General features: G+C 37.5%; 1 protein-coding gene across 1 annotated transcript in view; it reads left to right on the top strand.

The window, feature by feature from the left end:
• CNTNAP5 (contactin associated protein family member 5) overlaps positions 1–15,908 on the top strand; it is a 561,684-nt gene that overhangs the window by 14,112 nt on the left and 531,664 nt on the right. The window contains exon 2 of the mRNA XM_027772830.1: positions 7,671–7,874. Within this exon, the coding sequence (XP_027628631.1) occupies positions 7,671–7,874 (204 nt within the window). The remainder of the gene's footprint in view (positions 1–7,670; positions 7,875–15,908) is intronic.

Here is a 15,908-nt window from a genome sequence, read left to right as displayed (position 1 = left end):
TTCCCTCTTTGTCTCTCTCTCTCATAGAAAAGGTAAATAAACTTAAACAAACAAACAAAAAAGATAATTCACACACTTTAGGAATGCATGGATTTTCAGAAGCTGCAAAAGACAGTTAAGAAATGCTCCTAACTGCAGAGGTTGAGGAAACCTAGTCTTGGATAAAACAGGTAAAGTAGAATAGAAGATTCACGGCAAATAATTTTCGCTGATGAATCAGTGCTCTGCTGCCCTGTGTGTGATTTGACTATCTCGCTCTGATTCCCATGACCTGTATGCTAACGTTGCTGATTTTAAAAGAAACCTTCAAAGGAAAAGTGACCTAATAGTTAGATCGGCCACTTTCTGCAGCAGTGGGTTTCGATACAAATATCAAGGTCTTGCCTCCTATAATTGGTTTTATATTTACTCCCCATTGCAGTGGTCACTGGAATGATTTGCAGTTATTCTCTGCTGGCCTCCTTGCATTAAATTCCTTGAATTGTGCCCAGGGAGAATCATTATCCAACTGTGTTTGACTTCTCCCTAATACAAAATTATGATAAATCTTTTTATAGAAAAGCATACCAACTAGTATTACTAAAGAAAAGTCACAACTCTCTTCTCTGATTTTGACTCTGTTATTTAAATATTTCTTAACCCCTCAACATTCTTTCAGGAAGCAATTGTGTGCTATGGCTAAAGACTTGGATGGTTGTTATGATGCAAAGAAGCAGCTAGTAAATCTATTATGCTATTTTCAAAACAGGAGTTGGCTGCTTCGTAACAGACTCTGCTTTCATCATTCCTATTTCTCTTATGATGTGAATGAGATTTATAAAACATAATCCCTTTAATGAAACCTTTTGTTAACCTGCCTATACTTTCCTGGGAATGACCACACCCTTCTCACTTACGGTCCACTGTGTGCCTTTTATGTGACCATATGCCATAGTTGCTCAATTCAGTCTTTCTCAGGGTTTGTTGCCCCAGTTCAGTTATTTATTGCTCCCCCTTTCACTCCTGCAAGCTTCTATCTGCATAATAAGTTGTAGAGACCATAATAAAACTTCCTTTACTACATCTTCCCCTACCACAGTGACCCACTTGTTCTGTGGATGATATTATGTTTGAGTCCTGGGATGAGATAGCCAGTGACAGGTCATCTTTGTATTTTGGAGCTCAGAAAAGGACCAAAAAGAGTGCCAATAAACTTAGAAATGAATAAAAAGATATCTATTCCAGGGTGTTCCCTAAAACGAATACACAGTTTTAAAGTGATCTTTGTATTCTCACTAGTCCAGTAGAACTATAAAATTGAGGTGCATTCAGAGATATCTCTGCACCTAAAATATCCCAAAACTCTACACATCGTAAAAAGGCAAATCTGGTTGTCATAACTAAAAAGTATATCTGCTGAGGTTAGAATTAGAAGGCAGAGTTTTATTTTATTTTATTTTATTTTGTACTTTGATTTTTTTTTTTATGTTGCCTTCTTGAGCTTCTTCAGATGCATCTGGGTTTTTTGTCCATTATCAGGGATGGAACTGTCAGAAACATTGTAGGACAGCTATTTTCAGAAGTTGTCATAGTTAGTTTTAGAAAATTTCATCATTTTCAAAGTTCATTTGAGGTCATCAGAGTTTCTGACCAGGTCTGGAAAAGTCTCACAGAATGGGGAGGAAATCTGTGCAAATTTGAGTGGATTGTGGAAAGCTTTGTGGTATGTAGATGGCTAGCCAAAGCCCTTGAGTCTTCAGTGCAAGCGTACGGTCTGAATAATAATCATTTTTCTTACAATAAGCTTCACAGTATAATTGTATTGAGGATCGTGTTTACTGTGAACAGCAGAAGAGTCCGAGAGGGACTAATTGTCTCTGAGTGAATCGATAATTCCTCCTATTAACTTGTAGCTTTGGCTTTCTGGGCTGTGAGAAAATAGACAGTCCTTGTCACTGGCCCACATCAGAGCCCTTCTCAACTCACTTGGGGAGTCAAGCTTGGAAGTTTTTATTCAGTGGAGCCCTTTTCTGCTGGTTTATTGACAAGCTACCAACATCCACCAAATATGCCAGAATATGCCTCCAGAACGCATTCTGAGAAAATAAGCTATGACAGCTTGGTCAGCAATTATAAGCCTAGTGAGAAATCGGCCAGCCCTAGCATGTCTCAGTCTGGCTGGGATGAGAGGAGCACATGCACGCTGGCTTTAACTTGACCCAAAAGGAGAGGTCGTAAGCTGTGGGACCTGCACTTACGCTGGGGATGCCAGTGTCCATGATGGGCCTAGCCTTCATATTCTAGAAATATCTGTCGATGTATCATCATCTTAATATACCACAAATTGAATTTAATTGAGTTTGTAATAATGAGATCCTAAAATCAATTTTGAGAAAGAGGGAGGAATCGTTTACTCCAGGAAGTAAATATCTAATGGCTGTATTCTGGGTTGCCAACACTGTAGATAAAATAAAGAACTCTGAAGATTGATCACTCTGAATTAATGAGATTTGCAATACATTATTCCCCTGGTGAATTCTTTTGTTAATCTGCCTATACCTTCATGGGTAGGCACCCAGAAAGGCCCCATTAGTTTTGCCATTAGTGCCTTGGCAAAAGTGAAAAATAAATAAATAAACAAATCTACTGAGAAATGGTGCAGTGTGTATGCAGAATTAGAATGTGGGCTGACTGTGCAGGTAATCAGATTAATTTTCTAAAGAACAAAGAGTTTATTCTAAAGAACAAAGCAATGCATTTTTTTCTACTTTAAATGTTTTAATAAGTATTCCTCTATTGAACTCCAGGTCACATTACATTCCATATTACTTAGATTTTTAAAGGTGATTTGTGTGTTTCTTCTGTAAGCAAGAGAAACAGAGAAGGAAAGAGACAAAGAGACAGAGAGAGAGTACCCTCAACAGAGTCCTGAAACTATAATCTATCCCCAACTTCAGCTAGTCCTATATCAATGTTCAGACTCTGGTTAGTAAATGAGTCTCTTTGGGAGCCTGATGGAATCAACAAGTTCTTGGATGATGAGGAATAAGGGGCAAAACTGCACAGGAAAAAAGGTTGTCTCATTATGCAGCTAAAGTGATTTCTCAGAGCTGTTCATGTTCCTCTGTTTCTCAGAACGGTATCATGGGTGTGGAGACCTTTAGTTTTTGTCACTGGTTGCTCAATGAGACTACGAGGGAGTCAGTTAAAGACAATTTCATTTCTGTTGGAAAGAATTTTTCTGAGTCACATAAGTAAATTCTAGATATAAGTAAATTCTCTGTAATTGGGGGGAGACGGGAACAAGAAAAAGGATTTTACCTTTTTTTGTTTGTTTGTTTTTAATCTGCCATACAGTGTGCGCATTTGCCAGAGATAGAGATATAGATACAGGGAGAGGGAGAAAGTTGCCCCTGGTAAGGCATGGTCAAGCTGCAATTTCTTCTCATCCATTTCTTCATCCTATTGAAATTTTGGTCACACGTGCACATATACATCTGCCCAGCATGTTTTTCAAGCTGCCTAGGCCAGTACTCAAACTGATTTGTTGTTCATATAGAATCCTTTTTGTTTGTTTGTTTGTTTTGAGAGGTTTTTGCTATAGGGCATGTGCTCTCGCCAGAGAGACAGAGAGACAAAAAGAGAGAAATCACCCCACAGGGGGGATGGGATGGCCATGCCACAATCCCTTCTCCTCCATTATCCTCTGGGGATCTTGGGTATGCACGTACACGCACCCAGTGCGAGTTTTAAGCCACCGGGTCCGAGATGCGAACCACGGTTGACTATATAGGAGTCCAGCAACAAAGGTTGTCTCATTATGCAGCTAAAGTGATTTCTCAGAGCTGTTCATGTTCCTCTGTTTCTCAGAACGGTATCATGGGTGTGGAGACCTTTAGTTTTTGTCACTGGTTGCTCAATGAGACTACGAGGGAGTCAGTTAAAGACAATTTCATTTCTGTTGGAAAGAATTTTTCTGAGTCACATAAGTAAATTCTAGATATAAGTAAATTCTCTGTAATTGGGGGGAGACGGGAACAAGAAAAAGGATTTTACCTTTTTTTGTTTGTTTGTTTTTAATCTGCCATACAGTGTGCGCATTTGCCAGAGATAGAGATATAGATACAGGGAGAGGGAGAAAGTTGCCCCTGGTAAGGCATGGTCAAGCTGCAATTTCTTCTCATCCATTTCTTCATCCTATTGAAATTTTGGTCACACGTGCACATATACATCTGCCCAGCATGTTTTTCAAGCTGCCTAGGCCAGTACTCAAACTGATTTGTTGTTCATATAGAATCCTTTTTGTTTGTTTGTTTGTTTTGAGAGGTTTTTGCTATAGGGCATGTGCTCTCGCCAGAGAGACAGAGAGACAAAAAGAGAGAAATCACCCCACAGGGGGGATGGGATGGCCATGCCACAATCCCTTCTCCTCCATTATCCTCTGGGGATCTTGGGTATGCACGTACACGCACCCAGTGCGAGTTTTAAGCCACCGGGTCCGAGATGCGAACCACGGTTGACTATATAGGAGTCCAGCAACATAGCCATTACGCTAACTGCTGCTCCCTAGAATCCATTTCTCTTAATCACTAAGCTATAGGATCAGCTCTATTAACCTTTGTTTCTCTGCTATGAAATGACTGATAGATTTCATGTAGTGCCTACTCAGCATTGCACAGGTCCAGGGTGTTTGGGCATTCGCTCTTAGATTGCCTTTCTCTAGGTGTCAGTGATGTCAGCAGAGCTAATGCTCTCCCACCAACTACTTCCTTGTCCACTGGAGAAGTGCCACCTCACATACCAATGCACATATGTGATCAATGCAGGCATCACCTCTTGCATGGCTGAGTGAGCCTCCAGGAGAAATTAACTCCTGAGTGTGAAAGAGCAGGTGATATAGCAAGTATTCAGGGATAGTCAGTAGCACGAGCTTGGGCATAGGTGCCACAATGGGTCACCAACTCCTTTCACAAGCTTTTATGGACAGTATTATCTACTGGGACCAGTGCTAGGCTCTCAATTAATGCAACAAACAATACATATGTGGCTTTTGCCCTCATAGGATACACCGATATGTCAGAGAGCTAGGCTTTAAACAATTAAGAAAATAAACAGGTATTTAATTTTAATTGTGAGGTGGATTGTGAAGGAAATAGCAGGGAGCTTCAAGGGAGACTAATGAGAAAGGGGCGTCTTAAGGCAGTGGAAGTCATCTGACTAATGAGCTGGGTTTTAGAACACCGTGGCAGAGAAGACAACATTCAAGAACGTAGCACTGACAGGGCAGGTGAGGCAGGTTTGGGTCCTAGCTCTGCCACTTAATAATGACATACTTCTTCATCTCTTTGTTTCATAGTTCTTCACTTGTAAAATGGAAATAATAGTAGCTGCTTCAAAGGGTGATTGATATGATTAAATGAGTCAATGCACTAAAACACTTACGTAAGTATAGTTCATAGTGTGAGCTCCACACATAATATCCTAATCATACACACTCATATATATACACCTATACACACAGGCACACACATGCATCAGCAGCACAAGTTATCCAGAGATGAGTTAAGGTTGGAGAAAGGTAGACAGAGCCAGATCGTCTGGGGTTGTTTAATTCATTTAATTGAATTCTTCATGAAAATATATTCACTGAAGGGTTTTGATGAAGGTAGGCATGATGTTTTTTAGTTTTTATGATGTGTCACATGGAGTCCACAAAAGTTGAATCTGGGAGGGCAGTTTGAGGTTATTTTAAGACTGTGATAGTCACATGATGATTATAAAAGCTTGAAGGCACCCCGCACACATGGGAGATTCCGGCTGGAGTGTGAGAAGCTGATATATGGCAGAACAGGTACCTAGGGGTCAACTTGGCTTTCCCTGGGCAGTATACCATTGAATTAAACAGTGAAAAAACAGACATTCAGCATATATTGAGTGTAAAATAAATACGTAAAGAAAAAAGTGAAAAGCATCATTAGGGGTGAGAAGGTGGAGTGGCAGCTGCTAGAGTGGACTGGCAAGAACGCAAGGCCTCCACCTGGCCCAATTTCTGCTAATATTCAGACCACCTAGTACTGATGTCACTCAATGAATGTGCCAGGCACGATGGCATCACTGGTATGTGTTATTGTGTTATATGTACTAGCACATCTAAGTCTCACAGTAGAATTTTCTAATGGATATTATTATCCTCATTTTATAGATAAAGAATTCAAGTCTTAGAGAGCTAATGTTACCCAAGGTGACCTAGCTGACAAGTTCTGGCTATTGTAGTTTAAAGTCCACAATCTTGTCTCTATCATGTTATTCTATGATTGATGACACTCAATCCTATAGCTTACGTTTGGCTTGGGTAGATCACAGTTTAGAGGACAGGTGTAAGAATATTCAAGGTCGGGTGGGGAGAAAGGTGAGACTTTGTGGGAATCTCTCTGTATTGGGGCAGTTTCTAAAAAGTCCACAGCAACCTTTCAGGTAAAGTCACTTTATTCCATATAAATAAAATATGAAATTGTACTTTACAACTGATTACAGAGAAATGTGATTTACTTTTCTCTTCATTTCCAATTTTCAGAATTACAAAGGTTGTTTCTAGATTTTTGGTTAAAAAATACTTACTTTATCAATGTGTTTGCTCAAGTTGGCAATTTTAATTATTTGCAAATAATTTTTAAAATGAACTTTTCTGGATACTGAATTTCAAATAATGATAATTCTATCTCCTCCCAATACCCATTCACCACTGCCACAGCCACATAAGCTGGTATATAATGAATATATCTCAAGTTATAATGAAGTAGTCATATATTTCTAGTTATAAAAGCAAAATAAAAGTTCACTGTAAAATTTTTAATAATAAAAACATTGAAAAATAAAATTAAAATAACCTACAATAAAAACCTCCAAATAAAGTTCTACTGGTTTTTTTTTTTTTGGCATGTTTGTCAGGTTCATCTCCATAATATCCAGATAAGGTGTCTACATCTAAATAGTGACTATTGATCTTTTGGCTTTTGCTTTAACAAAAATGAATAAACACCTTCTCTATGTAAACACTAAAATATCACCAGCACAGGACAAAGCAGGGATGGCTAGGATGCAATATATTTGCCCTCTCTGTTCAAATACCTATTCTTCCTCTAGTAGATTTTAATTTCTACTGAACCCAGAGCAAGCCTCAGCATCCTTCCCTACCCAGGGTTCTAAGAAACCAGTAATATTCAACAACAGTTGTTTTAATAATTATATCTTCTTTTTAAGTCTTTGACAACAAGCCTGAAATGAGAAGGTCAACTGGTTCCAACAGTAAGAAGCTAATTAATAAGGAGGATAAATAATGAGAGTTTATTACAAGCCAGGTATCTGATCCATGAGAGCCTGACATGGATTCTTGAAGTATTCTCACCCTGTCACATCAAGCAAAAGCTGTCATATCACTAATGAGAGTTTTTACTTCCAGACTGATGATCATCTCACTTTGACTCTATGTTTGGTAGGTAGTTGCTTGTATATGAATAATTCCTCCGAGCCCGATTAGTTTGGATTCAAGCTATATGATTCCAGTGCAGATAGGATCATCCAGATCTCAAGAATGTTCCTGTGGATTGGACAACAGTAAAGATGAGAAAGAGGAACAGTAAGCATGGGGCTGTGCACTGACTTTCTCTTTTCTCCCCTCTTTTTGCATCCAGAATCGGACGTAGCTGACTTTGACGGCCGAAGCTCACTTCTGTACAGGTTCAATCAGAAGCTCATGAGCACTCTCAAGGATGTGATCTCCCTGAAGTTCAAGAGCATGCAAGGAGATGGGGTCCTGTTCCATGGAGAAGGCCAACGTGGAGACCACATCACTCTAGAGCTGCAGAAGGGGAGGCTTGCCCTGCACCTCAACCTGGGTAGGGTCAGGCTCGCCACTACCCTTTGCAAGTCAGGCAAAGGGGACTCCTTTTTGTAGAAGGCCACAGTTCCTGATTCATCCAGTGTATCAGCTGGAAGTCACTGGAGCATAACCTAAGTGACATATTCACTGTATCTAGATGGAGGTAGAAAAATGCCATATTTTTAAATATGTTTAAACCGCAGCTAGGATTGTTTAACAGAAGATAATGCTGGACTTTAGGGAGAACTGTAAGCTAATCATAATGTATTTATCTAGCTGTCTAATTATCTATTTCTTTTAGTAACTCAGATTCTAAAGAAATTTTAATAAGTTCAAACACACACACACACACACACACACACACTAAAAGCAGAATTGTTCACAGTCTATTCTATTAGTTACATTATAAAATTTAAGTTATAGGGGAAAATGTAAGAGAAAAATTGTAATTTCTATGTTTTACTATGTTTTGTTTTCTCCAGGTGGGTTATACATCAGGGGTGAAAAATGTAACTTTGTGGGCATTCCCATGAGCTGTTAAGGGAAATATTATTTTCTCTAAGCGCCCTGACTTAGTCAGGGTTAGCTTCAGACTTACAAAATGCCAGCTAGTTTAGAATAGAATGCCCTCCTGCCTCCTGTACATTTAGGACAAAGGCTTCCACTCTGGGTTGGTGTCCATCATGGCTTCCTCATCTATTGTCACTAACTTCTCATCTCAGGGCTAGAGGGAGAAGGTTCTGCCCCCTTTATAGGATCAAAGGAACTTTTGAAGGAAGGGTTAGCCTAATGGCCAGAAAGCAGGGTTCCCAAGGATTCGAAGGCAAAGCAAAAAGCTCTCCTGTAGAAAAAAAAAAAAAATAGAGAGACAAGTTGAGGAGACAGTAGTGGCTGTTTTTTATGAGAATGACTCCGTGCTTCCCATTTAATATTTATCAATAGTAGGAGGAGGGGAAGAGAATTACCTTTTAGTACTCTCTATCAAATAGTAAAGAAGTAAAGACACAGCAGTAGTTTGTAAGCTCAAGTACCATGGAAGACTGGAAACAACCCACAGCTAAATATATTTCAGCAATTACAAGGAGAGACATATATAGCAAGGTTAACACAGACTCATACCAAAGTCACATGATGTTGGTCTTTGTTTGAGGCAGTTCTTAGGATCTTCTTAGCCTTCATAGTGAATATGGGTAGAAGTGGCAGGGAAATAAAAAAGAACAAGGAAAAAACCCCAGAATTAAAAATTTAATGCATAATATTGACACTAAATATATTAATTAAATATACACCAAACTCTCCTATAGAAGCACAATCTCACTCAGAAGAGAGCAATATGAAGACTTTTCTGTTAACTTAATTGGTTATATTAACATACCTAAGGAAGCAAAGTATCAATGACATGTGTGAGGATTGGATGTATAAATACTAAACGGACACACGTATGTTCATTAACTGGCCTTTAGTTTTCAGGAAAAAGAATGGATGAATGAGGTGGGATCTCCTAATTACAAGTGGCTCACATAGCTTCATAGGTTTGAGTGAAATTGCTGTTATTTGTCAATAGTAAAGTACGCGTCTTCTACTAGGAACATGCAAAGGCACAGTATTCTAGCAAGGATGCTCCCTCTCCAGCTGACAGGACATGTCAGCAATGTTTTCTTTAATGACAGTTCTCAAGTGTACAATGTATGTTTATTATCTAATCAGTAACTGTAATTCAGAAACTCAGGTTGAGTGGAAGAGTCAGCACCAAGGCCAACTGCCGAGGCTGTGCTTAGAGACATACATTGTGTGGTGGTCTTTTCAAGTGACATTTCAGTGATTACTTTCTGATTTACTTCACTTAGTTACTTTAACTCTGTCTGATTTGGCCAGAATCACCTTTATGATGAAATTTCACTAGATAGTTCCTTTGCCTACTTTCTTACAGTAGGGCATTAATTTTTCCCGGAACTACCAAATGAGAAAAAAAAAAGTGTTTTTCTTTCAATCCATTAAAAAGAAAGAGAGAGAGATGATTACCCTTCCCATTTTGTACACATCTAATTCAAATCGCCTGTGGCAGTCTGTTCTCTATAGCATTACAACAGCCTGAACCTGTACAGGCAAGTGGAAAATCAAAGAGCAGAGGCATTGCATGGCTAGGGAACCGTTGTAAGAACTAAACAAGACATCAATAGTACATGCAGGTCACTCATCCTTACAAGAGTTCACTGTCTTTGAACTGTGGCAGAATGCTTGCGCAATCCTCAACATGTGCAGCTGGAGGGAAGTGGAAATCCTGCAAAAGAATAGACATGCAGAGCAAAATGCCCTTTGAGGGTCAAGTACTGGGTTCAGAAGCCAAAGCATTTGATTATGTGATTGACTCATTAAGGTTATTGGTGCAAGTTCTTCACATTCTCTAGAGAGTTCAATCAACATTTACTTTAGTTCTTTTGAAATGCAACCATTTCAGAAAGCTGACTCACACATATTTATGGAATTCTTATTATGTTTTTGAAATTGTACTAAATACTATGAAAGATATTCTTCAAGTTGTCACTTTTTGGAGAGCCCACATGTAGCACAGGTTTAAATACATAGTTTATTTAAATCACATGGCAGTTCTGTAAACTCTGTCCAAACTGATTTACAGATGGAGAAACAAGTGGTCTGTGCTGTCCCGTCGGTCCTAAAATTGCACAGCTATAGGCCTAGAATTACAACCTTCTCCAAGATAACAAAATTGTAGATGATAGATCCAAATTAAGACTAGACATGAACGAGACCTGCTAAATCTGGGAAAGTTTTTACTCAACAAATTTGGAAATTTTCTAACAAAAAGGCATGAATTTTATTGGTGATACATAGAGATTTGCTTGGTGAGAGGGGCAAAGATACAGAAATCCCGGTTAGTGTCTTATTTTCTCTAGGGGGTCTCACTTGAATACTTAAGAGATCATCCATCAGTCATGGATATGGCCAACCCAGGGCAGGCAGGGCCCCTTTATGCCACTGCTAGCCTGTGAAGGTAAAATCTGCCTTCCCGTTCTGCATAATGTCCTCTCATCTAGTGTGGCCCCGTTTTTCTTTTCCATGGTTCTGTTTTTCTGTTTTCAATTTGTTATAGGTCACATGTGCTTGCCAGAGAGAGAGAGACAAAGAAAATGAGAAAGCATCTCCCAGGGAGGATGACCACAACATAATCCCTTCTCCATTCTCCCTTGGGATTTGGGCACACACAAAACACATGCCTGGTGCATTTCTCAAGCTGCAGCATCTGAGACTCAAACTACATAGCCACATGGGATCCGGTCTCCTTAACCAACATGCAACTGGCTGGTCTGCTCTTTCATTCATTCCCATATATATTATATAAAAATATATAATATATATATTATATTTATATATATTATATAAAAATATATAATATATATATATATATTTTTGAGAACTTCATTCCTACTAGGCTATACAGCTTATATAAAGTGTAGAGAAATACAGACAGAACATGATTTCATTCTAGGAAATAATGGAGAATGGAAGTATCTTCCTCCTGTCCCTAGAAGTAGTAGTTCGGAGAATATTAGTTTTAGAGTCAGATAAAGCTGGTCGTAGTCCTAATCATTTGTGTCCTTGAGTGAGTTGTGTGACTTCTTAGGGACTGATCATTTTTCAGGATTGGTTTCAAGAATAATTGAAACAACATATGTAAAGTGTTTACCGTACGTGAGAAGCTTACTAAACACAGGTGAATACCAACATTGATCATCTGAAAAATTAAAGGTGGAAAAAGTGGGCTCTGTAGATCAGATAGGGGCAGGCATTGGAAAGCCACAGGAGCAGGCACCTATCTTAACAAAAGTAAATTAAGACCTTCCAAGAGTGACTTTTGACTGAAATCAGGACTTAAACAAGAAAGTTCTGGGAACCAGCAGTTAGCATAATGGCTATGTCTCTGGACTCCCACGTAGTTGACCGCGGTTTGCGTCCCGGACCCGGTGGCTTAAAACTCACGCCGGGCGCGTGTGCGTGCATGCCCAAGATCCTGAGAGAAGAATGGAGGAGAAGGGATTGCGTCGTGGCCATCCCCCCTGGGGGGTGATTTCTTGCTTTCTGTCTCTATGTCTCTCTCTGTCTGTCTGGCGAGTGCACGCACCCTATAGCAAAAAACCTCTCAAAAAAAAAAAAAAACCGAAAGTTCTCATTACCTTTGTCTCAGGTTATCTGAAATTTACAGATTGTGAAAGATAAAGTGACTTTTGTGTTTGAACTGTTAAGATAAAACCAAGCAAGAAGATATAATCAAGCAGGCCTGTGGGTGAAAACACTGATATGTATGTCCTTAGCCAGGAAATGTGAGTTCTCAGTAAAGGTGAAAGTATTGACTTGCTTATTCATAGCATGTTGACAGTGGGGAAAAGAGGATAAAAAGATGAAGTTAGGAATTTTTTGCAAACATTCAAGCTATCTAGAGAAACTGTTATATTCCTTAGGGTTTCGGATAGTATTTACATTGTTTCATTTCAAGCATATCTCAAATCACATGAAAACAAGTTTGTTTGCTTTTAAAATTAGAAATAATTCATTGCTTGATATGTTTCTGGCTGAAAGGTTAGCTTTTGCGTACTTTTATTGCTTTTGTCCTTCACAATTGCCCATGAGAATTTTTATCTTGCCCTAATAAACTAGAATCTAGTTCAAAGTAGTAATTGAATCTCAAGTGCCAGTGAGATAAAACTTGAAACAGATCTTCCAAGATACAGTTTGATAATTTCTTGAGAATTAAATTTTTATCATAATTTCTAATGAAGAAATTTTCTAGTTAAGATGGAATACTTCCTAGAATCACCATCTTTTTTTCTTCATAAATACAATTCTAAACTATCTTGATGAGTAGTAGATATTCCAATTCCTCAATTATTTAACCAAACTTTTACTCAACTTGTTTCAATAGAAGCAATCTAATTGTTACCATAGAATAAATAACAGAGATCAGGTAATAACATTTTTTCATGTCTGTCCCTTTTGATTAATTAAAAAGTAACCTATAATTCAGGAGATATTCAATAATTCATACATCACTAATACATAGTTTTCTATGAATAAGTTATGCAGAGTGAGGGTTATGTTTTAATGGAGTTCATATATTTTTCCATTATTAAAAATAATTGTGCTCACTATAAAATGTAAAAACAATGAATGTAGCAAACACAATCTTGAGTTTTATCTGCATATAGTGCTAATCTGTGCCTTTTTCATGTTGTATTAGTTTCTATTTCCTTTTTATATATAATTAGTATGGTTTAATTTTTAAATAGTCTTTACTAAATGTTTCTTTTAGTTTTATTCAAAAGTGTAGTCAGTACTGGGTAGAGTTTTTAAAACATATAAGTATTTTATAAATATGTTGATTGCTATGCAATATTTCATCTGGTGATTCTAAATGTATTCTCTTAGTGTTTCAGTTCCCTTTTCAAATTATTGGACATTTCCAATTTTTAAATCAATAGTCATTAAAAAATTTTAACCTGTTTCAGTTTGTCTTATTATAATAGATTTCCAGAAAGTGAGTTACTAGATACAAGTTATGATTTTTTTCAATTTCTCAGTATTTATTGATATATATTTTTCCAAAAGATGTGGTAATCAATTTTGTTTATCTTTGGGTAATAAATATACTGTCTGAGCAAATGCACAATGTAAACAAGGGAATTTTTAACCTTCTTTTGAGGAAAGGTCAATAAATTGCTGTAAGTGTTCATAAAAATTTCATGAGTTATTTTGCAGCAAACAATGTGCATTAATTAAAGTTTACAGTTTCATTAAATGCAGTAAGTAAACAGTAGTCACTATGTATTTAAGAAGATGTACATTCCTAAAATCTAAAACTTATGAGGAGCAGGATTGTTGGATGGATGATTTTAGCAAACTTTTTGAGCCTCAGGAGAGGAAAGGCTGACTTCAGACCTTGAGGAGAATAAGGATGGAGTTACCAATGCTTGTTTGGCTTCCCAGAACCCAGATGTTTGAGCCCCTTAAGATGGTGGTGATGGTGGTGGCAGTAGATACAAGGAGGGTAGGATGACATCCATGAACTTGAAAACTTACTAGTCATGTGTCATTAACAATGAGGACACATTCTGAGAAATACATCATTAGGTAATTTTGTCATTGCAAATGCCATGGAATATACTTCGGCAAACCCATTTGGTACACCCTACCACACCTAGGCTATATAGGAAAGTCATTGCTCCTAGGCTGCAAACAAGTACAGCACGTGACTGTAATGAACATTGTAGATAACTGTAAAACAATGATAAGGATTTGTGTACCTAAACCTATCTATACAGAGAAAAGGTATAGTAAAAATACAGAAGGGAACATTGAAAAAGTAGTATCTCTCTTTAGAACATTTACCATAAATGGAACTTGAAGACTAGGATTTACTTTGGGTGTATCAGTGAGTGAATGGTGGGTAAAGGTGAAAACCTAGGACATTGTTGTACACTACTATAGACTTTATAAGCACTGTACATTTAGGCTACACTATATTTAAATTTTTTCTTTAATTATGTATTTATAGTATTTTTTCTACTTTATAAACTTCTTAGTTTTTTTTAAACTTTCTAATTAAAAAAAAATTGCTAGAGGGTATCTGAGTTACCCAGAGAGTGACAGAAAAAGAGAAAGGGAAAGTGAGAAAGCATTCCTCATGGGAGATGGTCACGCCACAACCTCTTCTACTCCATTTCTCCTTTCAGGATTTTGGACACGTGCACACACACATGCCCAGTGTGTTTCCCAAGCTACTTGCTCCAAGAGTCAAACCATACGATTTGGCCAGGTGGAACCTAGTCACCTTAACCACCATGCCACCAGCTGACTCAGCTTTTTGACGCTTATGTAATAACACTTAATATAAACACAAAAACATTGTACAGTTGTACAAGCTTTTTATCATTATATCATTATGCTATAAACCCTCTAAAATTTAAAATTATTTTGTTTTAACTTTTTAAAACTTTTTTTGTGAAAAAACTAAGATGCAAACACATACATTAGCTTAGGTCGGCACAAGGTCAGATTCATTAGTACCATTGTTTTTGACCTCCACATTTTGTCCCATTAAAGGGTCATGATGAACAAACAAAAGAAGATTAAATCAAGCACAAGAGAAAGTGATTCAATCAAAAGATGTAGAAAGCACAAGCTATGAGGCTATTGCTGGTGTGAATTAGCATGCTATATTAGAGTAAATAGTAAACATTTTTGGTGTAGATATGGAAAGTGCACACTCTAAAATAATATTTAAAGTACAGTGTACTAAATACAGAAACCAGTAGCAGTTGTTTGTTGTTATTATTTATTTATTATTATTTTATTATGTTCTGTTCATAATAGTATGTGCTATATTTTTATTTAACTGGTGGTGTAGCATGTTTGTTTATACAAGAATTGCCACAAACATGTGAAGTGTGTTGTACTATGACGTCACCAAAGGAGAGGAATTTTCCCACTCCTTGTACTCAATTACAGCCAAAAAGTCAAGAAGCAATTCTGCTCCATTATAAACTTATGGGACCACTGTTGTATATATTGCCCATTGTGGACATAAACATCATTATGTGGTATATGATTATATTTGAAGTTTCAGGTTTAAAAATCCCAAGCTACGCACTAAAAGAACCTTAATTTAATCAAAGTAACAAAGCAACTCATCCAATTTACAGTATTTCTCCCTATTTTTGAAAGGTATATACCCTGATTCCTTTTAAAAAATCACTTAGGTTTGTTTCATTTTGCTGTTCCTGTCCCTGAGTGTCACTGTTCCAGGGGCTGTCACAGCTGAGCCAAATGCACATTCTGGGAAAGAGGAGAGTCATTTAGTGTTTGGTTACTAAAGGAACTTAATATTTGAGGTATTCCAAAAGCTGAAATCATATATAAGTAGTAATCAGTTGTACTTAATTGTTAATTTTGCTGTGATCAATGTAAATTCTGCGGGAAAAAGAAAGGTGTAATTTTTTGGTGGGAGAAACAGCTAGGAACTTCCATAAAATGGGAA

This window comes from Tupaia chinensis, unplaced genomic scaffold (genome assembly GCF_000334495.1).
Source record: "Tupaia chinensis unplaced genomic scaffold, TupChi_1.0 Scaffold000309_1, whole genome shotgun sequence".
NCBI lineage: Eukaryota > Metazoa > Chordata > Mammalia > Scandentia > Tupaiidae > Tupaia > Tupaia belangeri.
This window is presented reverse-complemented; position numbering and strand designations above follow the sequence as displayed.